Source organism: Bos taurus, chromosome 7 (assembly GCF_002263795.3).
Source record: "Bos taurus isolate L1 Dominette 01449 registration number 42190680 breed Hereford chromosome 7, ARS-UCD2.0, whole genome shotgun sequence".
NCBI lineage: Eukaryota > Metazoa > Chordata > Mammalia > Artiodactyla > Bovidae > Bos > Bos taurus.
In genome coordinates this window covers 69,107,214-69,133,234 of record NC_037334.1, presented here as the reverse complement: position 1 = coordinate 69,133,234, position 26,021 = coordinate 69,107,214, and the positions used below count along the sequence as shown (strand labels likewise).

The following is a 26,021-nucleotide window of genomic DNA, read 5'->3' as shown; positions in this document are numbered from 1 at the left end:
GATAATCCCTGTAAACTGTTTAGAAGGATTGTCTATTATATCTCTTTTGTCCTCATCATTAATTATCATATGAATTATGAAATGGTCTAAACTAGGAGTCCGGGAAGCCTGGGCGGCTATCTGAGAGTTAACTCTGAGAATAACACTGTAAAACACATCTGAAGCACTAGGTGTAGTACCTGGCACAAAGTAAACAGCTATCACCATGGTCATTATTTTTAAGTATAATGTTTAAATTAGTACATATTAATATGCAATTAAGTAACATAGAACCAATAGTAATATAGAATGAAATCACACATATTTCTTATATGGGCTTCCCAGGTGTGGCACGGTGGTAAATAATCTGCTTGCCAGTGCCAGGAGATTCAGGAGACTCGGGTTCAATCCATGGGTCAGGGAAATCCCCTGGAGAAGGAAATGGTAACCAAGTCCAGTGTGCTTGCCTGGAGAATCCCATGGACAGACGAGCCTGGTGGGCTACAGTCCATGGAGTTGTAAAGAGTCGGACACAACTTAGCAACTGAGCACGCACACACATTATATTATTATATTTTCTTAGAATGTAATATTTGTTGTTTTCTCCCTCATCGCAAGAGAAATAGCAGAACTTAGTTAGTTGTCATCCTGTCCTTGAATTTTTAGGTTGTTTTTATCACTATAATAACCTGAAGCAGGCTGCCTTTTTGAGTCCCATATGTTCTGAAAGCAAAACCTCAGTCTCCTAATCGCCAACCAGTGTCCCTTCTGTTGTACTGACCGGTTTCTTCTCATTACAGATTTGCTTTGAGGGGCAGTGCAGGAACACCTCGTTCTTTGAAATGGAAGGCTGTGCGAAGAAGTGCAACGGCCACGGGGTACGTATGCTGGAGGTTCTGGGGCTCCTCTGCGATGATGTCCATAGGGGCAGGCACTGTGGGAAGCCAGAGCTCTCTAGGGTGCTGACATCTCTTCCCTGCCCTGCCCTTGCTCCAGGTCTGCAACAACAACCAGAACTGCCACTGCTTCCGGGGCTGGGCCCCACCCTTCTGCAACACGCCAGGCCAAGGGGGCAGCATCGACAGCGGGCCCATGCCTCCCGAGAGTGAGTGGCCGGCCTGCGTGGCTCCTGCCCACCTTTGTGAGGAGGGATGGATGGCATAATGCAGAGGAATAATAAGTCAGCACTGTCATCCTGATTTTTATAGATGAGGGAACAAGAGGGGCTGAGTGGGAGGAGTGGCCCAGGCTAGCAGCCTGGTGTGGGGTCCAGCTGGTTGCTCTTCCTCTGTCTCTGTCCCTTCTGTTGAGGAGCCTGTTCCTGCTTACAGAGAGATTAAGACAGACCACAGGTTATTGAATAATCCATTCTATCTGGGGGTCAGTGGTAGCAACTACCCCTTCTCAACCACTTAAAATTAATCATGGACCTAGGGCACATTATAGTGACTCAGATGCCCTTTGGTGGACAAAGCTTAAAATGAGGAGCTGGAAATTCAGAAGTGTATTTCAGGGATTCTAGCTCTTTGGTTTCCAAACTTTAAAAAAATAATAGCAAAAAATTTTTTTTTTTGAGCAAAATCTTTCAAGGAAGAAACCTCTATATAAAGCAGTTAAAAGTAGTGTGTCACTGGTCTATATATATTTTGTACATTTAGATTTATAATTCATGAGAACATTGAGGCGAATTTGGTGAAACCAAATGTGAAATTGTGGATTATGCTTCTAATCTTAGATCAATCTATATGTCTCAGTGTTTTGTGGTTGCTTTGTGTCCAGGAAAATCATGATTTAGGCAGAAAACAAGTGGTAAATAATAATAGAGCTGGAATAATAGAGCTCCTTGCCTTATATGAAAAGGAATGCTTTTCAATTAAGCAGAAGTAGCTGGAGAAACTTTACTGTGAAGTCCCTGCCAAGCAGGTTGACCTGATTATTGAAGCTAGTAATATTAGTGACTTCCCAGTGGGACATAGTATGTGTTTTTTTGTTATAGTTTTTAAGTTAAAATAAGTAATACAAGGTAAATGAAAATCAAGGATCTGAAGAGTATCTGGAACATATTATTTGAAATCCACTACTGAAGCCAACTGCTTCTAAATCTGCCGCTTGGGTTCTGTTTCTGGAAGGCGCTGGTCCTGTGGTCGCCGGAGTGTTTTCAGCCATCTTTGTGCTGGTGGCCCTGATCATGATGTATCGCTGCTGTAAACAGAACAACAAACTGGGCTACCTCAAGTCCTTAGCCCTCCCTTCCAAGCTGAGGCAACAGTTCAGGTATGACGGGGTGCCATGAAGGATTTGAGGTCTACTTGGGGGTCACAGCTTTCTGAAAGCAGTGCCTGGTTTTAGAAGAAGAAGGTGGTGGTGGTGGGTCTCATTTAGTTGGAAGGCAGATGCCCAGTGCACGTCACCCTCTCCCCTTCTGCTACGCTCCATGACCACGGCAAACATTACTACTTGATTTTTATTGTAAGCAAGCTTGATTGAGCCTGGTCATCACTTCAGAAGCCTTCTCAGCAGAATGCCCCCAACCAATTCAAGCTGGAATGTGAAATGAAGTCTATCCTGTATCTAATGGATTTCCTCCGCATCTTAGAGCTCAGAAAGTGAGGCAATAGAGGAAAACTATCTCAAGTCAGTCTACAGAGAGTAATTTTTGTCCTAAGTAATTCATTCCTGTGGGTATTGAAGATGTATAGTCTCCAAGTCCTCTGTTATAAATCATAATTTTTCCAGAGGAGATTTTTAAATCCCAGGTCCTCCTGGAATGATGCCTGAGGGAGATTGGTTGATGGCTGGTAACATCCTTGTCTTCTTGGGGGAGAAAGGTCTTAAAAAGGGTGACGAAAAGATACTGAGGCACACTGTGCTGTATATGAGGCCAACTCTCTTTCCTTGGGAGTTTTCCACTGGCCACCGTCTCCGTGACGAGGGAGCTGGGCTTCAGGAGGGCCAATCCCACTTCCGCTAGAGCAGATTCAGGGATGACTGAGCTGCTGGCTGGCCACACCTGGGTCAGAGCGAACTCAGGCAGTAACCTTCAATGAACAACCTGTGCTTCTCCTTCCTTGTTACTAGTTGTCCCTTCAGGGTGTCTCAGAACAGTGGAACAGGCCACGCCAACCCAACGTTCAAGTTGCAGACACCCCAGGGCAGGCGAAAGGTAAGAGCTTTGCACCATGAACATTGCTACTTTGACCTTCTCTCTTAGGACTGTGCTAGATTTTCCCATAAGCACCTTTGTGGGCCCCTTGGGATTCGTAATAAACGATACTTTCTTGGCCTGAGAGATGGTCAGCTGGTTCTACCATCCCCTCATGACTTTAAAAGTTGCATTTGACCTCTGGGATCCGAGGTCTTTGTTCGTGCCAATGGGACACCCAAGGCCACCCTCAAGTTTTTAAGTGCATTAAGGGTTCCTGTATCTCAGACGTTCCTCGTCTTATGCATACAGGTGACCAACACTCCTGAAACCCTGCGGAAGCCCTCCCAGCCTCCTCCCCGGCCCCCTCCAGACTACCTGCATAGCGTGTCACCACCTGCGCCATCGCCAGCACACCTCAGCAAGGCTGCTAGAAACTCCCCAGGGCCCAGACCATCAGTAGAGAGGAAAGAATCATCCAGGGGACCGCCCCCAAGCCGGCCAGTGCCCCCCGCCCCTAAGTGCGTCCTCTCCCAGGTAAGTGGCTTCTCAGCAACCCTGGATCAGGAGCATCACTTGTCAGGCCATCAGCCATGAGGAATGAGGAATGATGGAGGCTGGGAAGAGAGAGCTTGCTGAGTCCTGGGCTGGCTGCCCTTGCTGCATTCTGGTCCATACTGGGCACACAGAATGTGAGGTGACGAGATGGGGAAATATGCTACAGAGCACTTCCGCCCTGGCTGGCGTCTTCCTGACAAGCCGGCGCCCATCTTCCACCCGAAATGTGCATGTTCAGTCAGTGTTTCAGTTCCCCGTGGTCTTTTCCTCTCTGCTGGGCCTTTGCAAATGCTGTTTCCTCTGCCACATACACTTTCTTCCCTTTGCACCAACATCTCGTGTTCATTCTTAGGTCTCCTGTTAAATGCTGCTTCCTCCAAAAAGCCTTCTCTGACCCCCAAGCCCAAGTTTGGTGTCCCTGCATTTCTCTCATCATAGTACTTATTCCACCATGTTGTGCCAATCAGTACCTTGCACTAGTCGGGAGGTCTTCCTGAGGGATGTAGGGTGATGCTTTGCTCATCTGGGGGGCAGGTCAAGGGGCCCGGCCTCTGGGAGGGGTGGGCAGGGTCTGGGCTATCCCCGAATCACCGGTGTTCTTTAGAAGCAGAGCCATCCTGCCCGACAGTCTGTTTACCCGGCGTGTCTGTGCTCTGCTGGCTCCAGCTGTACCTTCCGGCAGGAGTTCCTACAGCACAGACACAGATGTTGGGTGGTGGCCAGGCGTGGTGCCTTCCGGAACCACCTGTGTTTTACCCTCAGTTGGGGTAGGGGACTTGCCCATTTTCCTCCTGGGACTGTTGTTCTTGGGCATGGTCCAGGGGGCCCAGGCTGTCCCTGCCCCTAAGGACTGTTGGCTCTAGGTCCTGGGGTCTCTGGGACGTGACAGTGTCATGGTTCAGCAGAGCCAGGAGCAACAGGTTTGGTTCTCTGATGATGCAAAGCTGCTGCAGTGCGTGCTCCAGTGCTCAGTCATGTTCGACTCTGTGACCCCGTGGACTGTAATCCATCAGGCTCCTCCGTCCATGGAATTTCCTAGGCAAGAACACTGGATCGGGTTGCCATTTCCTTCTCCAGGGGGATCTTCCCAGCTCAGGGATCAAACCTGCATCTCCTGAGTTTGGCAGGCAGATTCTTTACTCCTGCGCCACCTGGGAAGCCCTGCAAAACTGCTGCTCTCCCGTTTTCCTCATCTGGGGCAGGAGTGGGATAGAAAATTGCATACAGAAAGAGAAAAGAAAGACTGACAGGGAGAGAAGAGGCAAGAGAGAGGAGAGCAGAGGACAGGGAGAGTGTTAGGCTCCTTGGGCAACTGTAACTGACACCACAGTCTGGGGGTGGGGTGGTGCCGAAACCACAGAGAAACTACTTACTTCCTGACGGTTTTGGAGGCTGGAAGTCCAGCAGGTTTGTTTTTTCTGCGGCAGCTCGCCTTGACTTGCAGGTGACTGCATTCTCCTGTGTCCTCGTGTGGTCTTTCCTTTGTGCGTGTGCGCCCCGACGTCTCTGTGTGTCCACAGGGACAGTCAGATTGGATTAGGGCCCACTCTAACGGCCTCATTTCAACATAATCACCTCTTTAAAGGCCATGTCTCCAGATACACTCACATTCTGAGACACTGGGGTTTAGAGTGGCCACATGTGAGTTTTGAAGGCCACAGAAGGAGAGAAAAAGGGAATAAGGGGGGAGAAAGCAACCGTGCGCAGACAAGGGTGTGAGGGGGGAACAGAGGAGGAGGGAGGGAGGGAGCAGTCCATGAGACCAGTGTTCCAGAAAATCTTGCACTGCAGGCTTGTTGAATGGAGATGGCTTCAGCCTGAGCCCAAGGTGCTGAGCAATAGGTTGGGGGAGGGGCTGGGTAGTGGACTCCAGCTGCATTGCCCTGGAGGCTGCTGGCAGGAATCCAGAGCCCAGAAGGCCCCTCCACCAGTGGCAAGTACCCCAAAATATACACCCCAAGCATGGCTTCAGGCCCAAACAGGGATTTCTCAACAGTGCTGAGGGCAGGCGGCAGGGATTCAGTCTGGGCAGACGCCCTTCCTGGGACCCATCTGAGTACTGAGTCTCTGCTGCCCTCAGTTTCTGTTTGGGGGAGCTGTCTCACAGGGTTGAAGGGGCCAGGCCAAGGGGGCAGTTTGTAAGTAGAGTAGCCAGGACTTGCACCTAGGGCTGACTCCAGACCCTCCGCCACCCTGTGTGTCAGGCCCTGGGTCGGCTCTGGGGGCATCCACACTCTCAGGTCTCAGCTCCACAACCTCCTAGCCTGGTGACTGGACCACTCTTGAGAGGTGGTAGGCAAAGCTTTGTAACCTCTTCTGCTCTCTCTGCACATGTGTGAATTTTTGCTTTGTACCTGGCACTGGTGAGCAAAGCAGAAGCCATTTCTGCCTGCTGGGGAAGACACTGGTATGTGTGTAGTTACAGAAGTGGTAAGTGCTATGAAGGAGAGGTTCAGCTTGCTTACAAAGAGAGTTATCGGGGACTTGATCTAGTCTGGAAATCTGGGAAAGCGTCCCTGAGGAGGTGACATTGGAGCTGAAACCTGAGGGGTGAGCAGGAGTTAGCAGGCTGTGAGGGGCAGGAGAGGTTCTTGGACCAGGGACCTGTTGGTGGGGAAGCTTTGTGATGAAGAGAGCCCCCAGATGGAAGGAGCTTTAGAGCCCCTTTGCCTGGGGCCCAAGGAGCTATGATAAGAAGCTGGAGAGCCAGGAGAGGCCAGACTGTGCCATGGGCCTGGATTACAAATTGGATTTGCATTCAGTGGGAACAGGGGGGCAGTGGTGGGATGTGGGTGATGTGATCAGATTTGGTTTGGGATCTCTGTTTGTGCTACATTTAGGGAAGAGGGAGACACAGTGCCTAAGAGAGGGCCCAGAGATGTTTCTGGGGCTATTAATCTTCCTTTTTTTTTTTTTTAAACCTGGGTGAGGATTACGTTAGTGTGTTCATTCTGATAATTCATTTGGTTGTATATTTATGACTAATGTTTTTTATGTATACTACACTTTAATTAAAAAGTCATTTTAAAAAATGAAAGGCCTACTATGGTGGCATTTGATCAGAGGGGGATGAGGCTGAATGCACAGACATTATCAGTTACAAGGTTTAAACTGTGTCCGGGGGAGAGGCGATGGTAGCATTGACAGGGTGAAGCCCATGAGGGGTGTATAGAAAAGAAAATAGACAGGACTTGGGGAACAGTTACTGCTGAGGGTTGGGAGGGGATGATCCCCGCCTGCACAGCTGCCCAGTGTCTGGTTTGGTTTGTGCAGCTTGACTGACAGGGGTGCTGCTGCTGAGGATGGGAGCATAGGGCCAGAGCAGTTCAGGGACTGTTTCCACCCCAGAAAAAGTGTTGGGTGAGGCCTCCGGTAGAGCCCAGCTGGGTTGAAGCAGACGTGGCCAGTGGCACAACCCTGCTCGGGGATGCCCAGTGTTGCCATGCTGATGAGGTTCCTGCCCAGATCACCTCTGTTAGCATGCATGCACGCGCGCACACACACACATACACACAAACACACACAAATTGTTCATTTTGCACAGCAAGCAGCCAAGAGAGCACAGCATTTCCCCACTGCATCCTGACATCTGCACCCAGCTGTTGCTTCCGCCAGAATGTCTCTGTCCTGGCCTCCAGGAGCCACTCTGGTTTGGCAGCTGTCTGGCCTGGAAGGGTGTGGGATCTCTGGGTCCTTAGGGGAAGGAATGGAGCGGGTCAGCGTGATTTTTTGGTCCCAAGAATCTGCTGCTTTTACTCATTTCTGCTCCCAGTTTTCTGCTGACTGAAAAGCTTCTTGCAGAAAATCTCTGATTTACTCCCACCCTCTCCCCATGCTTGCCATTTAGCCATTTTTATGCTTGCTCATGACCTCCACAAGAAGGGGAACCATCCAGGTCAGCAGGCCCTGAAACCCTCACTTGTGGAATCAGCTTCTCTTGTACCAGCCTGGGGATCTGTGGGTGGTGGCATGGTCCAGTCTTTGCCCCTTAAAATTTGTTTTTTGATCACAGAAGAAATACAGTTATTTAAACTTTTCTGACTAGTGCAGAGTTTTATTTTTTTCAACTAACTGAGTGACTGAACTGAACTGAAATGGATGTTGAGTGCTCACTGTATATGAGTCCCTGTTCAGGAAGCTTGAGCTGTATCCCTGAATCGGACAGAAAAGGACCTCTGGTCCTCTTTCTGGTCTCTTGGGGAACAGAGAGAGAAAATAAAAAATAAGGGAGTATACTGTGGTGGAATGGGGTGATATATACCAAGAAAGAAAAAGTAGATTAGGATAAAGGGGTCTGGGAATGCTGAATGAGGGGGTGCTGCAGGTTTTTCAATCTTATTCCCTTTTATTTTTATTATCTAAAAAAAATTTGGCTGCCCCATGGGGCATGTCGTTCCCCAACCAGCAACTGAGCCTGCACTCCCTGCAGTGGAAGCACAGAGTCTTAACCACTGAACATCCCAGCTGTTGTAGTTTGAGTCTTTAGACTTTTCTATATATAGTATCATGTCATCTGCATATAATGACCACTTTACCTCTTCTTTTCCAATTTGGATACCTTGTATTTCTTTTTCTGATCTTGACTACTGTGGCTAGGACTTCCAGTGCTATGTTGAATAGAAGTGGTGAGGGTGGGCATCCTTGTTCGGGATTGTAGTTGGGAAGGCTTTCAGCTTTTCACTGTCAAGTATTATGTTGGCTGTGGGTTTGTCATAAATACCTTTTATTATGCTGAGATATGTTCCCTCTATACCCACTTTGGTGAGTTTCTGTTATGAATGAATGTTGAATTTTATCAAATGCTTTTTCTTCATCTATTGAGACAGTCAGTGGTTTTTGTCTTTTCTTGATGTGGTGTATCACATTAATTGATTTGCATATGTTGAACTCTTGTTGTGACCCTGGGATGAATTCGGTTTGGTCATGATGTATGATCTTTTTTATGTGTTGGATTCAGTCTGTTAATATTTTGTTAAGGGCTCTTGCATCTACATTCATCAAAGATATTGGCCTGTAATTTCCTTTTTTGATGATTTTTGTCTGGTGTTGCTATCAGAGTGATGGTGGCTTCATAGAATGACTTAGGGAGTGTTCTCTTCTCTTTAATCTTCTGGAGTTGTTTGAGAAGGATTTGTGTAAGTTCTTTGTATGTTTGGTAGAATTCTCCAGTAAAGCCACTGGTCCTAGACTTTTGTTTGCAGGGAGTTGTTTTTTTTATTATAGGTTGTGTCACACTTCTAGTAATTAATCTGTTCAAAGTATCTAGTTCTTCCTGATTCAGTTTTGGAGGGCTGTATGTTTCTAGAAACTTGTTCATTTCTTCTAGGTTGTCCAATTTATTGGTATAAAATTGTTCAGAGTTTTCTCTTATGATTTTTTTTTTTTGTATTTCTTCAGTGTCTGTGGTTGTTTCTCCTCTTTCATTTCTTGTTTTATTTGGGTCCTCTGTCTTTTCTTCTTGGTGAGTCTGACCAGAGGTTTATTGATTTTGTTTATCCTTTCAGAAAACCAGCTCTTGGTTTTATTGATTGTTTTCTATTGTTTTTTAATCTCTGTTATTTGTTTCCTCTCCGATCTTTATTATTTCCTTCCATAAATTGACTTTAAGTTTTGTTTGTTTTGTTTGTTTAAACCAAACTGCTTTTTCTAATTCTTTTAGATGGTAGGCTAGGTTGTTTGAGAGTTTTCTTGTTTTCTGAGGATGGCCTGTATCACTATGAACTTCTCTCTTAGGACTGCTTTTGCTGCATCCCGTAGATTGTGTATGGTTGTGTTTTGCAGAGTGTTATAATTTTAAATAAGGCCGTTGCTACTGCTATTGCTAAGTCGCTTCAGTCGTGTCCGACTCTGTTTGAACCCATAGACGGCGGCCCACCCGGCTCCCCCGTCCCTGGGATTCTCCATGCAAGAACACTGGAGTGGGTTGCCATTTCCTTCTCCAATGCATGAAAGGGAAAAGTGAAAGTGAAGTCGCTCAGTCGTGTCCGACTCTCCTCGACCCCATGGTCTGCAGCCCACCAGGCTCCTCCGTCCATGGGATTCTCCAGGCAAGAGTACTGGAGTGGGGTGCCATTGCCTTCTCCAAAATAAGGCCATTAGGGAAGGCCTTATTGAGAAGGTAGTAAAACATGAAGGTAATGTGAAAGTACAAAGGAAAGAATTGTGCCACCCACAGACAACCAATATGGAAAATATGATTTCTTCTTTTTAAAAATTTTATTTGCACAGGTAATATACATATGTATACTCTTGTTAAAAAAAAATTGAATGTTCACTTGGATGACCCCTCTCACCATGCACAGCCCACTCTTAACCTCTGACCTGTTATCAATTTGGTCTTCATCCTTTCTGACTCCCCCTGTACCTTTGGATTTACATTGGTAGGGGACTGAGGGAGGGTGACTTGTTTCTCTAAACTACCCTCTGCAGCTTGTACCCTGCCTTGCCATTCCTCTTGGTCATCTTTCCACCTCAGCACTTATCAGCCTACTTCATTCTTTTAAAATGCTATGTCATATGTCTCTGTGTAATTTTAGTAATTTGTTGATGAAAATTTTAATTATTTCTAATTTCTTTTGCTGTCATAAACAGTGCTTCGAGGAACATCCTTGCAGTTTCATTTCTGTGGCCCTGTGCAAATAGTTCTCTAAAATGGGTAACAGGAAGTGGAATCATGTATTTAGGTCAGAGAATGATCACTTCTAAATTGAGTATGATTTCTGATTTTAATAGATACTGCCAACTTGCTCTCCAAAAAGGCTTTTTTTCCTGAGCAGGTAAACATGTACGCACACAATCTGTTTTTATAAATGGGACCATTCTTTTTAAATGGTATATCCCTCTTCTCATCTGCTTTTGGCCTGTAACATACTGAGGACGTTTTCTCTTGAACAGGCGCTTCTGGCCTTTGAATGAGGCTTGTGGCTTTCTCCACAGGATCTTTCCAGGCCTCGGCCGCCGCAGAAGGCGCTCCCAGCTAACCCAGTGCCAGGCCGCAAGAACCTCCCTAGGCCGAGCGGTGCCTCCATCCTGCGGCCCCCTCCCTCCGGCCCTCCTCAGACCCGGCCCCTGGTGGCACCTGCCCCAAAGGTGAGTCTTCAGAAACCCTTGAGGTAAAAGCTGAGAGCAGAGGGATCCAGGGGGCAAAAATACGGCTGAGAAAACAGACCAGTTCATGCTTCTTGGGTAAGGCTGAACTTCCAGAACAAAAGCCAAGGACAAAAAGCTTAGCCTGAATGACTGTCCCTTAAATTGGTGATATCACCCCCTAGTGATAGAGGTGTTTTAGTTCCACATGAAAGCTGATGTTAAGGAGGCTGAGCTCTGGTACCTTCAGACTAGCTCTGCAGCTGATGAGCTGAGTGGCCCTGAGCAAGTCACTCTTGAGTCTCCGATGCCTTATCTTTTTTTTTGTTTGTTTGTTTGTTTGTTTTTATTTTTTAAATTTTTTTAAATTTTATTTTATTTTTAAACTTTATATAATTGTATTAGTTTTGCCAAGTCTCCGATGCCTTATCTTGAAAGAGGTTTTAGGAAGCAGCAGTAGACAACCCCCACCCCCACCCCCACCCCAGGTTGCTGTGAAGGTCAAGGCAGTTAATTGTCATTAACTGCCAGCCTTTGGTAGGCTGTGCACAATGGCCTTTCCTAACATATCTTCCTTGAAGCTGACGTATTCTGTGTGGCCAGTCCTGGGGTCGGGGCAGACAGGAGCCAGTGAGGAAGCTGGCTGACTGCCCTGTGTTCCCACGAGGTCCTGCAAACTCTGCAGACTGAGGCACAGCTTTGTTGAGAGGGAGGAGTAGGGATAGCTGATTAGCTGGGGTCAGGAGCGGGGTGGGGGGCGCCACGATGCCTCTCACTGGAGAGCTGATGGACAAGAAGACATGTGGATAGACTTCTGTAGAAACCATCTTTCCCAGCTGTCTGTCTCGTCTGCTCACCTGACACAAGCAAGAGGACAGTGCCCCATGATTCCATTAATCCGCACGGATCTGACGTTTCTCTCCCTCCTCTCTTGTTTTCCCTCAGTTTCCTGAATACAGATCACAGAGGGCTGTGGGGATGACTAGCTCGAAAATCTAGACTCGTCTAAAGGGGCTTCTCCCTTCCCTTGAGGACTTTGAATACCACGGAGGAGCCGTTAGCCATGGGCTCTGGAAGAAGCATGTCTGGCCGCCTCCGAGCTCCTCCTCCCCAGCTCCCCTCCTCCTGGAACCAGCGCATCTCTGAAAATCTCCTTCTCGACTCAGTGCCTCCTCGGCCTCCTCAGGGGCCCAGAGTGACTACTACCCCATGGCATCCAAGTGTTGTTTTGTGCAATATCCAGCCCCAGGTAGGAACAGGAAAGCAGAGGAGGACGAATGGCTGCTTCTCCCTCATCCACCCTCCAGCTGGGCCGTCCCCCAAGAGGTGCCAGTCCATCTGGTGCCAGTGGTCCAAGCTGGAGCCCAGCTGGGAAGCTGGTTTCGACCTTCAAGCCAGGACTCAGCTTGGAGAAGCCATCCATCCACATCTGGGTACACGTGAGAGCTTTCTATGCTTCTGTCTTCCTCCATGGTTCCAGGCTGGCTGGAGGTGGGCACTTAGCCTCCCTTTTAGCTCTGGGATCGAGGGGTCCCTCCCACTGCCCAGGGCTTGGTCAAGTTCATAACTCCTGGCTCAGTGGTCACATGTGAACAAATCAAGTCTTCTCCTTACCACCCCCCACCACCCCCAAACCCCTACCTACCCATATTCCCACGGGTCACTCTGACTCAGACAGGTACTATTTGTAGGCGTTTAGACAGCAGGGGGAGCATAGCCTGGGCCCCTCTGAGCCGTCAAGCCAAAGGTCGCCGTCTGCTTGCCATGATTCTTGCTTGCTCTGTTTTCTCTTTTCTGCACTTCGCAAGTGCCTCGTGCTTTTGATTTCTTTCCCTGCTTGGACCTGCCCAATGTGTGGTGCTGTGGAATGCGATTCCCCAGCAGTCCCGACTTCCTGGGACCTGGTGCTGTGACTTGCAGGTCAGGGTTCTGCCTGACGGTTGGCCCCAGGATTTCCTGGTTTCTTGAGAGTGATGACTGGCATGGCCTTGGGCCATGGCTGTGAGCACCTAGCTTTACTGTCCATGGTTTTGTGACCTCAGCAGAGTGCAGGTCTTCCTCTCCCTGCCCTGAATCTGAGCATGGTCTTCAGGGATGGCGGCAGGTGTAGGGAAGGGAGCGGATGTCCTGGGAACCCCATCTATCCCCAGGCTGATCAGCGACGAGATAGGACTGTTGTCCTTTGAGCAGAGAGCATACCTGTAGAGCTCCCTAGAGAAGCAGCCTTGATGGAGTCTGTGCTGGGACCAGCGAGATGATTCCTTATCCACTTCCTTGTGCTCTTTCCTCTGGTCCTGTCCTCCCCACAGGGAGCGGGGCTGTGTGGTGCTCTGCAGGCTGGGACAATTGTCAGAGTCACCGGCGAGGTTCTCTGGGACTGTCTCCCACCCCAGAAAGGTGCTGGGCATCTGGGGGCTGCCCACCTCCTGCAATGAACAGATGTTTGCTCTTGAAAACCTCAGTTCAAGGAAGAGGCTTGAGTTCTCACCCCAACCACTAGCCCAGGGCCCCATTCTAGCTCTCCATACACAATGGGTGCTTAATCGATGTTCTGGGTTTGGAGACAAGTGGGAGATTTGGGCTGTGCACCTGGTGGACTCTTGGGGTACATTTAGAAAGAGCTCAGGAAATGAAGTTCTCCTCCCTCAGGTAGTTAGGTAGTTGTGATGTTGGTGATATTCACACCTCTGTCTTGCTGACAAGGGTCCTGGTTGCGCCCCACACCCAGTGTCCATCATCCTCACTTCCTGGTGGGGTCAGGGGACAGCCTTCCATTTAAGCATGCTACTCTAGATGCCCCAGGCCTCACGGCTGGGTCCCAGAAAATGAAAGGCTAAAACACTTCCCCCACCAAAATCACCCTTAAGCCCAACCCCATGCCTCACCAATGATCCTGTGGTTCCGTCCAGCTTTCCTCCGCCACATCAGGAGGTGGAAGGCTGTGAGGTGTGAGCCTCTTGAATCTGAAATCCACCCTCCCTGGAACCAAACCAGAAAGAGACCTGGGTTGTTGCTTTCTTGTGTGTTGTTTTCCATTATTTTAGTACCACCTCCACGTGATAAAAATTGTACTGTGAACTGGAAGATGGTCGAATTTTTAAAATCTGGTAAGACTTTTGGCAACCTGTTCTATTTACTGTTTCTCTCCTGGTTCTGTTCAGGGAGGCAGGAGGCACCATTCTGGAAGGCCAGGGAGGCTGCCCGGGGGGACAAGACTGGCTACTGTGGCCTGCTTTTCCCCTCCTGTGTCCATGTGCTGCTTTGAGGTGATGAAACCCAGTATGGATTTAGGGAAGGAAGGACTTTACTCACAGGGATTACTGCAAGACAGGGGAAGGGAATGTTGAGTCAGGGGCACCGGGCAGTTGCTTTAGGAGACTGCTCGGGTGAGCTGAGTGGCTGCAAGATCTGTAAAGCATCTCACAGCTCAGAAGGAAGAGGCCTTTTATAGGAAGGAGTGAGCATGGCTGGAAAGAACCACATTCAGGGACAGACTTTGTGGTCAGCCTTTGGGGGAGGGGCTGATGCCGGCTCTGGCCAAGGGCAAGTCCATGCTCAGGGTCTGATGGGGAGGAAAGGAGCTTAACTGAGGCTTGGTGGAGTGACTTAACCAGCCTTCTGTTCAGATGGAGACTATGTAAATCTTTTTAGAAGCTAACTTAGCCTCCTACCAGTTTTTCAACCCTAGACTTGTTTTCCTTAAGAGCCTGGAAGGCATCTCTGAAATGTAAACCTCAAGGGATCTCAAGGGAGCTTGCACTGGCTCTCCTTGTCTCGGTGGGTTTTAGCCCAGGCACTGGGCTCCAGTGGTAACTGCCTGCTTACCTTCGGTTCTTTTTAGCCTTGCTTACTTCTCCCTGTAAAAGAAAAGCTCCTTTCTGTCCCAGCTCTGAGAGCCTTGCAGATCTTATAGTGTCTCGTTGTAGATCTTACAGTGATGTCATAGCCCCATCCACTATGGCCATGACCCCTCTCCATCTCTTGCTGTAATCCTTTAGAACAAAGCCTCCTCTTACCCATGTCAGAATTTGTTTTTGTTTTTTTTTTTTTTGGCTGGGGGTATAGAAGATTCTCATGTTTTAAATTGGAGACTGGTTTTAAAGTCAGAGATTGCATTAAATGTATGTACAACAGCTCTGCAGGACACCCAAGAAAATCAAGACTATGCCAACTGGAATGGTGCCCCACCCCTCCCTAGGGAACCTGGTAAAGGAGAGGATCTGTAGAATCCACACCAAGTGCCCCCAGAGCCACCCACCCTCTCTCACCACCCACTGTGTGTACGTACGTATGTGTCTGGGATCCAGGGCAATGTGAATTTTCTTTTTATTTGGGAGATTGTTCACGGAAAACAGATCCTCTTTTCTCTCATTCACCTATTAATTGTTTACAATATTTGTATATCTATGCAAAATACTTGAATGGGCTATGGTGCCTTTTTTCCTTGTTTGTATTTAATTAAATTGTCATTTGAAATGTTGGCTGGTTTGACATCTCGTTTGTTTGTTTTCATGTTGTATTGGCTAGCCTGGATACGATCCATCCCTGAGGACTCCTCAGAAGAGTTCCCACAGGGACCATCCACCCAGCTTGTCAGACCACCGTGGAAGAACCTGAGCCACAGAGAAGCCTGGGGTCTTTGCTTGTCTTGGCACCTGGACAAAAGCTGGTCTAGTTTAAATAGGTCTGGGGTCACTCGGGACATGAGTGATACAGACCTACCTTGAGGATTTGTGAGGGCTTAAAGTATTCATGGGAGGCTCTTAGCATTGTGATTGGTTCCTCCTAAGGGCTCAGACATTAACAAGGGATGGTAAAAACAAACCAACAAAAAAACAAGGGATGTGCAAAGTCTTTAGCGGACTGTATTCCCCAGACAACCTTTCCCTCTCTAGTGAAGGCTGGACTGCAGAAGACACTGGAGGGACAGGACCTCCTTGATAGCCACAACTCTCCAGAGATTGGGGCCTGGCCTGGCCCCCGACCCCAACCCTACCCCCCACCCCCCACTGCTCCGTCCACCAGCACTAGAAGAACCAGTTTAATTAGTCCATGTCCAAGGAGGGCCGAGATGTAAGCATCAAGTAAACACACTCAGAGGTCTTTATTACTGACCCTGCAGACCACACTCTCAGGGCCCTCAGATCACGGCCATTCTCAACATCCAACGGGTTGCATTGATTTTAGTTAGAGAAATCCACAGTCGTTCAAAATTGGGGCTTTGAGGCTGGAGTGCGTGCAGAAAGCCAGCCTGTTCATTGGTGCTCTAAGGCCAGCAGGAGTTTGGCCTGGGCTTGGCTGTACTGAGGGCCCGGGACATAAACACAGGCACAGGTATGCAGTTACACAGGGGGGCTCTACACCAGCTCGGGGGGCTGAGGGCCAGGGCTTCCTTCTTGACAAATATACTGACTCCCTTACCTCCGTATCAATGATCCTTGAATCAACTGTCACATTCTCACTGCTAGAAAGAAGACAGGAAGGGAAACGATATTAATTCTCTCTCCCCAGCTGCTCTTGGTTTTTTGACTGCCTCCAGCCAAATGTTGGGGGACCACAGGCAGTCCCCAAAGCAGGTGGTGGTGCAGCAGTTGTGGCACACCGCCTCCCAGGGTGGGCAGCTCATCAGTGGACTGGGGACTTGGTGGCAATCTGGTCCATGGCCAGAATGACACCTGGTACCTAGCTTACACCCCCACTTGGTCACTGAAGTTCAAAGCTGATCCCACTGGCCAAGCCTCTAAGGCTTCAGCCCAGAAGTTACCCAGAGGAGACTTCCCTAGCAGCCCAGTGGTTAAGACTTTGAGCTTCCACTGCCGAAGGGGACTTCCCTGTGGTCCAGTGGTTAAGACTCCGTCCTTCCACTGCAAGGGGCATGGGTTCAATCCCTGGTCTGGGAACTAAGATCCTGCATGCTGCATTTTAAATACACACACACACCCAGAGGTTACCTTTGCCGCCTGGGTTCTTGGTCAGCCACCAGAGTAAACACAGGTTAGCCTCTGGTTTCCAGAGAGCTTGTGTCTGCTCTCTGACAAATCCTGACTCTGCTCCTCATTCTTCTCCCCATCTCCCCAAATCATATTGTGGTTTACTCCTTGAGGAAAAGGAAAGTGCATTCTACTCGACAACCAGGCTGCTTTTAAGAGTCGTGAACTGCTGTTCTCTTAGAGCGAGGCGGAATGAAACTCTGGGCTTGGCCAGCAGAGCTCGGCTGGGAGGCACCTTTTGTTGTGGTTGGTTGTGTTGTTTCGAGTTCTTGGACAACCACCTGAATGTCTCTGTGACCAGCTCCTTGGGGTGCATCTAGAGAGGGAAGGGGCCTTTCCAGGTGGCACTAACAGTAAAGAGCCTGCCTGCCAATGCAGGAGACATAAGAGACGTGAGTTCAACCCCTGGGTCAGGAAGATCCCCTGGAGGAGGGCACAGCAACCCACTCCAGTATTCTTGCCTGGAGAATCCCATGGACAGAGGAGCAGGCTTGCAAGAGTTGGGCATGACTGAAGCAACTGAGCACAGCACAGAGGGAAGGGTGGGGGTGAGAAGGATGGAAGCAGATGCTAAGCTCCAGGCTGGCTGCTCTGGGAATGGGGCTGGTGGCAGGGTTTCCCTGAGACATCAGGCGGCTTTCACAGTAAGAAGGTCAGCTGAGGTCTTGTTTCCGTGTCCGAAAATGAGGTGGCAACAGCAACAAGACATTTGACAAGAGTTGTGTGTCTATTAGTTCCAGACAGGGGGCATGGCGAGTTGCTCTCTGGGCCCTGGGGAGCCAGGTGCACTTCAGCCTTGGACTCGGGAACAGTGAGTCAGTCTCAGGAGGGGAACTTCCTGATGACCAGCGTTTCAGGGAAGTTCCTGGCTTGCGCTACATTCAATGGGTCAAATCCGATCTTCTTCCCCACAACACAGGAAACAAGTGGGAAGGGAGGTCCAGGGGACCTGCTGGCACCAAGTAGTGTGTTTGGTTACTGAGGCTGTGTTTCCAGGAAGTGAAACCACCACTGCTCACTGAGTAGGGATTTTTCTCCTGGAAACAGCGATGAGGTATAAATGGAAGTCTCAAGAAAAGAGCCCATTGGTACGAGTTGTGTTGGAAGTAACCAGGTGGCTCTGAAATCAAGCCGTCAGGCTGTACCACAGGGCTCATCCTCTCACTTCTCTACTTCAGGCTTTACGAATGGGCTATAAAAACTTTGGGCTTCTCTTCTGGTGATGGGGTGCTGGAGAGTTCCATGTTGTCCACCAGGACATTCTTGTCTCCAAGTCTAATGACACTGGGCTCTGGGGCAGGAGTGGCAGGTGGGTTTTTGTGCATGTGGGGCAGGCTGCTCCGGCTGATGTCCAGGTCTTTGAAAGCATGAAGCATGAATACACCCAGGATGATGGTGACAAAGCCAGAGAGGGTGCCCACGATGTCCACAGCCGACATCCTGTACCACTCCTTGAAGAGGATGATGGAGGAGGTCATCACTGTCGTGGTGAAGAACACGTAGTAGATGGGGAACACCAGGGAGGTGTTGAAGATGTCCAGCGCCCTGTTGAGGAAGTTGACCTGAGTGCTGATCGAAAGCGCCAGCATGAGGGACAGGATGTAGGGGAGAGGGTGCCGTACAACCGGCAGCCCCTGGAAGAAGTTCCTAATGGTGATGCCCAGGCCCTTGCTGGAGGACACGGAGAAGGCCCCGATCACAGAGCAGATGGTGATGTAGATGAGGATGTTCCTTTGTCCGTAACGTGGGGCGACGACGAAGATGAGGATGAGGCAGGACACCAGCAGAAACACAGCAAACACGATGTACCCTTTGAGGGGGAGGGAGAGAAAGGACCTGAGCTGGGAGGATGCCATCAGCATCTAGAGCTCCCCACCCCCCATGGCAGCAGGATGTCACATTAAGAATCTGGGCACCGGAGGACTTCCCTGGCAGTATAGTGGTTAAGACTCTACACCTGCAATGCAAGGGGCGTGGGTTTATCCCTGGTTGGGAAACTAAGTCTCTTCAGCTGTGTCTGACTCTGCGACCCTGTGGACCACCAGGCTCCTTGGTCCATGGGATTCTCCAGGCAAGAATACTGGAGTGGGTTACTATGCCCTCCTTCAGGGGATCTTCCTGACCCAGGGATCAAACCCACATCTTTTGCATCTCCTACATTGGCAGACAGATTCTTTACCACTAGTTCCTCCTGGGAAGCCCTTTTATATTATGCATGCTAAGTCACTTCAGTTGTGTCTGACTCTTTCTGACTCTACCCGGCTCCTCTGTCCATGGGATTCTCAAGGCAAGAGTACTGGAGTGGGTTGCCGTGCCCTCCTCCAGGGGATCTTCCCTTGCAAGGGATTGAACGCAGGTCTCTTATGTCTCCCGCATTGGCAGCACATTCTTTACCACTAGCGCCACCTGGGAAGCTCGTCTTGTGGCATGGCCAAATAAAAAATAAGTAAAAATAAATAGAGAAATAAATCTGTGTTGTTAAAAAAGGAAATCTAGGCTCTGGAATCAAACATGGGTTCTGGTCCCAGCAACACAACTTTTTAATAACTTGTACAAGTTATTCATTAAACCCCTAAAATCTCAGTTTCCTCTTTGTAAAATATAAATAATAATAGGAACTTCCCTATAGGAGCTTTTTTTTGTGAGATTAAATGAGATGAGATACTCAATTGACTGAATGCCCCCTCCCATTCATATATTGAAACCTAATCCCCTAATGTGACAGTATTAGGAGGTGAGGGTTTCAAAGGTGATTAAGTCGTAAGGGTAGAGCCCTCAAGAAGGGATTAGTGCCCCAGGGGACTCCAGAAAGCTCCCCTGCCCCTTCCACCAGGTGAGGACACCTGGTGGTGATGTCTATGAACGAAATCTATAGGGCTTGAACAAGGACTTGATGATGGCTTCCAGAACTGTGAAAAATTCCTATTATTTATAAGCCACCCAGTCTATGATATTTGAACTAAGACAGTACAAACAAAGCATTTAGAACAGTACCCATTACATAATAAACAGCATCAATACCTATCAAACTGGGACCCTATAAACTAGCCTTAGTACCAGCCCATCAGTTTTCTTCCCCAAACTTGCTTCCTCCTCCTCCTCCAGGTGGCAGCACCTGAGACAGTCATAACCCAGTCACCCCTCCCCAGGGTTCACCCCCAGCACCTTCCTGCTCAAGGGGAGCTGGAACCTACCTGTGTCTTTCATCTTGGCAGCCATCTCCATGATGGTGCTGATCTTCTCTTCCTCGGGGGCGTGTATCACCATCACTGTGCTGCCAGCCACGCAGATCACACAGCCCAGCTTCCCCAAGAGGTTCAGACTCTCCCCCAGGAAATACGAGGAAAAGATGGCACTGTGTGCAGAAGAGGAGAAAGGGCTCAGAGTAGCCAGGCTGGCCCCAGCATCCTGGAAAAAGGCCAGGGCAGAGCGAGGGCTCACTGCTTTCCCAGGTGGGAGCTTTTCTGGACCCCTTGAAAATGTCTGAAATAGAAACTTACTTATGAGAGGGCTACAGTGTAGGCTGGAGGAATGGACAACAGCCACGTGAATTTCTTTCATTTTAGAGACGGAGAGTATCCCCAAACAGAAGAGTTGGAAGAGTCCTTCAGAGCCCTCTTGTCTAACTTCCTACCCAATGAGCACATCTTCTGTAACACTGCAAACAAATGTGAAACACTTTCAGCTTTGGCTTGTATATCTCTTGTGGCAAACAGCTCACCCCTTCACAATGCAGATGAATCCATTGTAGGTTCATTCTATGAGGTATTACCCAAATGTGGTAATTTCTACTTGTCCCATATCTTATTCCTTGCACCATACACAACAAATCCATTCCTTCCTCCATTTGTATATGCCAGTATAAACAACCATCATGACCATTACAGGCACTGTGTCTTGAGCACTTTATCAGCATGCACTGCATGTGTGCATGCGCAGTTGTGTCCAACTCTGTGACCCCATGGACTGTAGCCCACCAGGCTCCTCTGTCCATGAAATTTACCAGGCAAGAATACTAGAGTGGGTTGCCATTTTCTACTCCAGGGGATCTTCCTGGCCCAAGGATCGAACCTATGTCTCTTGCATCTCCTGCACTGGCATTATGCTAGGAACTTTCTATTTATTACCTCGCTAACGTCTTACAACTCTGAGAAGTAAAAAATATACTTATGCCCATTTAATAGATGAGAAAACTGAGTCCCATAGAAGCTTAAATGGTGGCAAGATCACACAACTGGTAAGAGACAAGCCAGAATTTGAGCTCAAATTCTGTCTAATTATAAAGCCTATGGTTTTTCCCTCTACATCTCACTGAGGAGAATTGTGACTTGAGTCTTTTCTGGGCAAAATACCTCCAGTTCCTTGCTGTTCTTTGCTGATATGACTTTCATTTCTCCAAATGAGCTGGCAAAGGTGAGGTAGGATGGGAGGGAAATGGGACAAGACAAGTATGATCACTGGGGTGCGCTTCTGTTTCTTTACAAGGGTGGCATTATTTTAGGGTAAAAATCTGTTGGCTGACCTAAGGTCACCCAGTAAGCTTCATGAGTCCTGCTTAAAGAGATCAGGAAAGAAGGGACTATTGTCTAAGCTCCTCTAAATGTCTCCCATCTCTCCTCTAAAACTGCCAAAAGCATCTTACCTACGATGCCTTTTTACCAGCATTTGGTGGCCTTAGCAAAGGCAGGGGTCACAAAGTAAAGGGTTCCCTGCCTCTCCTAACTACCCAGGATGGGAATGTGTAAACTAACCAGATATGCAATAGTGGTATCACAGCCACATCAGCCAACTATGCAGTGTGAGTCATGGCTCTATCTGGTTTTTGACTATAGATGTTGCAAGATTATCTTCAAGCTGGTAAAACAAAACAGGAAATTACAGGTATGGGTGTGGTGGGCTGGCACTTACCAGGACTCCATGGTTAGGGCAACAATCAGAGCCAACTTCAAATGGGACTCAGGACCCCCATGGAGGAGGGGTCTTGTAGCTTGGGAGGAACAGGGCAATGGGAAGCACACATGTGTAATAGCAGTTATCTTTAAAATAATCAAACATTTTCCAGGAAACATGGCCTAGTGATTAAGCATCCAGACTCTGAAATTAGACTGCCTGGGAGGGAATCCTGGCTCAGTCTCCAGGGATCTGGGTGACCTTGGCCAAGATGCTTAACCTCTCTTGGTCTCAGGTCTCCCCTCCTTTCTAATTAGTAGGGATACCGTGAGGATTAAAGGTGGCGCACTGGTAAAGAATTGCCTGCAGTGCAGAAGACTCGGGCTCAATACCTGGGTTGGGAAGATCCCTGGAGAAAGAATAGGCTACCCACTCCAGTATTCTTGCCTGGAAAATTCCATGGGCAGAGGAACCTGGCAGGCTACAATCCACGAGGTCACAAGAGTTGGACACGACTTACTGACTAAACAAGAACAACAACAAAAACCCTAAACACGTGTTAGCCATGGTTATTCTTCAGTGCCAATTCTGTACTGTGCACTTTCTGTGCATTATCTCGAGGCCTTGAAGCAGTGCCTTCAGGCAGGCCTTATGAACATCCCCACTTGGGAGATGGGAAATTGACGCTTAGAGTAGTTAAGTGACCTGCTGTGTACTGTAACTACAAAGTGGCAGAGATAAGGTTAGAACTCAGGACAGTTAATCTAGGGCTTGTCCTTTCAATGTGTGTGCTGCTTCTACTATGGCACCAAAACACTGGCATGAGACCTTCAGCCTGGTGGCAGGGACAGCCCTTTCCCTGGATGGGGCTTGGCCTGCCCCTTCACTGCCCAGGCGGTCGAAGGGATGCTAGAACAATGGGCAGCACGCAATCCCCAGTGCAGAGCCTCTTTCCGGGAGTTGGGACTGACCCAGGTCCCTGACTGCAAGTAGCGATTGACCCCATATGGCAGTTTCCGACATCAACTGAAAACATGAAGGAGTCAGAGAGAGCAGGAGAGGTGACTAACCTAATGAGGATACTCAGCGCTCCCAGAGGGGTGACGACTGTGGCAGGAGCGAACGCGTAGGCCCCGAAGTTGGCAACTTCCCCAGCAGCCACTAGGAAATGAAGGGTGAGAAGAGGTCACAGTGGCTCTGACCCACCATCTCCAGCCCAAATGAATGTGGGTGGAGACAGCTTCATTCGGTGTTCACCCGTTCACAGAATCCCAGACCAGCATTCATTACAATCCCGATCCTTATGCTTTCTCCCTGCAGAATCTCATCTAAAGGTCAGGCCCAGACCATCCTGACCAAATCCTCTCATTTTAAAGATAAGGAGATGGCCTAGAGTCCAGGGTCACATGGCGCCTTCTTGTTCTAGAGGTCTCTTGGCTTCTAGCCTAAGCACGGTTAAGGGTATCTCAGACCAATGATTGGTCTGTATGATTAAAGTAAGTTCTAAAAAGTGGGGCAGCAAGGAGATCAAACCAGTCAATCCTAAAGGAAATCAACTCTGAATATTCATTGAAAGGACTGGTGCTGAAGCTGAAGCTCCAATACTTTGGCCACCTGATGCAAAGAGCCTACTCATTGGAGAAGACTGCGTTGCTGGAAAAGATTAAGGGCAAAGAGGAGAAGGAAGCAACAGGATGAGCTAGTTGGATGACATCATTGACTCAGTGGACATGAATCTGAGCAAACTCTGGGAGATGGTGAGGACAGAGAAGCCTGGCATGCTGTAGTCTCTGGTGTCACAGAGTCAGACATGACTTAGTGACTGAACAACAACTAGAAAGTGTTAATTATCAAATAAAGAAACAGCCACAGTCATCGATTTTCCAGGTACCAAATGGTCCATGGAGCTGTCTTTCCCAGAGTAGTTGTGGATAGTCTAGACTGACAGGCAGGGGGTTAGACAGACATTCCCAAAGGGTCTACTTCTCCCCAAGTGAGTTTCCAGTTTGCAGACTCCTGCCTCTCTGCTCATAGAGAATGACCTGGGTCTGCCCTTTGAAAGCAGGTGATGAATGTGATCACTCTAGCTGAGACAGGGATCAAAACCTGACTTAGGGGATTATAAACAGAAAGCTCACTACTTCTCCATCCAACCTAAAGAATTAGGGTTTGAAAGCCAGACAGGGTGGTGGAAAGTGGGGGGAAATGTATGAAGGTGCAAGTTTGGACAAACCTTAGGTGGCAGACCAGTCACATCCTAAGTGACTCAATAACTGCTGTGGAATGGGACGGCTGAGTTAGGAGTCCTGGGCTGTGCCCTGTAGGAGTCTGGGAGACTCTTCCCAGCAGTCATAGCTCCCTGCCTTTCAGGGGAAGTTGAGAAATTACACCTTTATCATTACCAGTTCTGTACAAACCTCTCTGGGGACAGATGCTTTGTGGATGAAAGACGTCACTGTGGATGGAGAAAGTAACCGGAGGGGCCAGGTAAAATGTTCTACCTGCAAAGACTATCAAGCTTTCCCCCTTAGAAATCTGGGCCTTGGGTGCATATTTTGCATAATAGAGACATCTATTCCTTCTTTCATCTCTGCCTCTATCATCAATAGGGCAGTGTCCTTAGTAGCAAAGAATCCTCTTACAAGGGACTTCTCTGGTGGTCCAGTGCCTAAGATGTTGAGTTCCCAAAGCAGAGAGCCTAGGTTTGACCCCTGTTTGGGGAACGAAGATTCTGTGTACGGCAACTAAGAGTGGGTACAGCCAAAAAAAAAAGAGAGAGAGAGAGAAAGGACCTACTTACTCGTGAGAAATCCAGCCCACCACATTGAGTCCTTCAGGTAGCCATAGCCTCCATCCACTGTAGAAAGGAATGGGCACTAAGTTAGAGGTTGGCCACACTTTCCCGGGACCTTTCCTTCCCTCCTTTCCCTCCCCAGCCTCCAATGGTTCGGTACGCAGCAGCTGTGGTGCATCCTCCAGGCTTCCTTCTGGGCCCTCTCCTGAGCAAATGCATCCTATCCAAAGTTTTAAATTCCATCTGGATGCTCATGTCCCTAGTTCATGTATGCATCCTGATCCTTTCTCCTGAGCCCTGATGTGTATCCGGTTACTTACTCGACAACTCTTGGGTCTATCACAGGCATCTCAAACTCTGTCCTAAATGGAACTCTTGATTTTAAGATGCTCCCACCCACCAAATGAGGGCTTCCCAGGTTGCTCAATGGTAAAGAATCCTGATAAAGGAGATGCAGGTTTGATCCTTGGGTTGGGAAGATCCCCTGGAGAAGTAAACGGTGACCCACTCCAATATTCTTGCCTGGGAAATCCCATGGACAGAGGAGCTAGGTGGGCTATAGTCCATATAGTCGCGAAAGAGTTGACAAAACTTAGCGACCAAAACAATAACCTGCCAAATGAAACTCAGTAAGGGGACCTCCGAGTATCTAGTTGCTTGATCCAGAAACCAGGGAACCACACTGGACCCTCCCATTACTCCATTGTCTAAATCCAGTCCATCCTGGGCATTCTGTCTCCAAAGAGCATCTACACGGGTCCACTCCACTGCCACCACCCAACTCCCAGGCGCTATTACTTCTGGCCTGGGAGGAGGCAAGCGCCTCCTAGGACTCCTCCAGCTCAATCCTGTCCCTTTATAATCCATTCCTTTCATAGTAGCCAGGGGTTTTTAACAATTATGTCACTCCTCAGCTTAGAGCTGGCCAGTGGCTTCAAAATACTCTTAGGATAAAGACCAGAATTCCTAACAAGCCTGATCCTAGTTCTGACCCTGCTCACCTCTCCAAAGGCATCTCCCACCACTCTTCTTACTATAGTCCAGCCACTCCGGCTGTCTTTGTGTTCTTCAAAAATGATGAGTTTGTTTTGGCCTTAAGGGCTTTGTGTGTGTTTTTCCGTGTTCAGAATAGTCTTCTTAACAATACTTGCCTGTATCTTTACCTACTCTACAGGTCTCCACTTGACGTTGCTTTCCCTAAAATGCCCTCCCTTGGGTTTTTCTCTCATCACACTCAGTTCTTCTCTTTAGTGACACTTACTGTCTATCATTTGAATTTATCTATTTCTTTTCTGGCATTTCCCCTACTAAAATGGAAGCTCCATGAAGCCAAGAATTGTGTCTGCTTTGGTCACATGATGGACTCAGAGCCTGGCACATAGTTAGCTCAAGGTTAGGGATGAGGAGGAGGAGGAGGTTAGCGATGAGGAGGAGGAGGAGGAGGATGGGTTTTAGACTGTTTTGTCTAAAACTTGAATGTGGTTTTTTTGTAAATGCCCATTTTTCTAAGATAGCCCTTAGCTTTCATCAGGTTCTTAAAGGAGTCAGAATCTCCCATAAAAGCTAAGAGCTCTGAGAGCAT

General features: G+C 48.5%; 2 protein-coding genes across 11 annotated transcripts in view; one reads left to right on the top strand and one right to left on the bottom strand.

Annotated features, from left to right (window-relative positions):
• Nucleotides 1–15,245, top strand: part of ADAM19 (ADAM metallopeptidase domain 19) — a 91,913-nt gene extending 76,668 nt beyond the window's left edge. For all 8 annotated transcript variants that reach the window (XM_015472341.3, XM_059888804.1, XM_059888803.1 and 5 more), the window contains 7 exons: nt 780–857; nt 976–1,084; nt 2,109–2,253; nt 3,058–3,142; nt 3,434–3,658; nt 10,616–10,768; nt 11,711–15,245. In XM_015472341.3, coding sequence (XP_015327827.1) covers nt 780–857; nt 976–1,084; nt 2,109–2,253; nt 3,058–3,142; nt 3,434–3,658; nt 10,616–10,768; nt 11,711–11,764 — 849 coding nt within the window. In that variant the 3' untranslated portion in view covers nt 11,765–15,245. The remainder of the gene's footprint in view (nt 1–779; nt 858–975; nt 1,085–2,108; nt 2,254–3,057; nt 3,143–3,433; nt 3,659–10,615; nt 10,769–11,710) is intronic.
• A 600-nt stretch (nt 15,246–15,845) lies between these two features.
• NIPAL4 (NIPA like domain containing 4) overlaps nt 15,846–26,021 on the bottom strand; it is a 35,513-nt gene continuing 25,337 nt past the window's right edge. For 2 of the 3 annotated variants that reach the window (XM_059888807.1, XM_015472345.3), the window contains exons 3-6: nt 24,446–24,502; nt 22,716–22,806; nt 19,950–20,110; nt 15,846–18,565 (exon numbers count right to left, since the gene is read on the bottom strand). In XM_059888807.1, coding sequence (XP_059744790.1) covers nt 17,937–18,565; nt 19,950–20,110; nt 22,716–22,806; nt 24,446–24,502 — 938 coding nt within the window. In that variant the 3' untranslated portion in view covers nt 15,846–17,936. The remainder of the gene's footprint in view (nt 18,566–19,949; nt 20,111–22,715; nt 22,807–24,445; nt 24,503–26,021) is intronic. The other variant, XR_009495331.1, reaches the window with a different exon arrangement.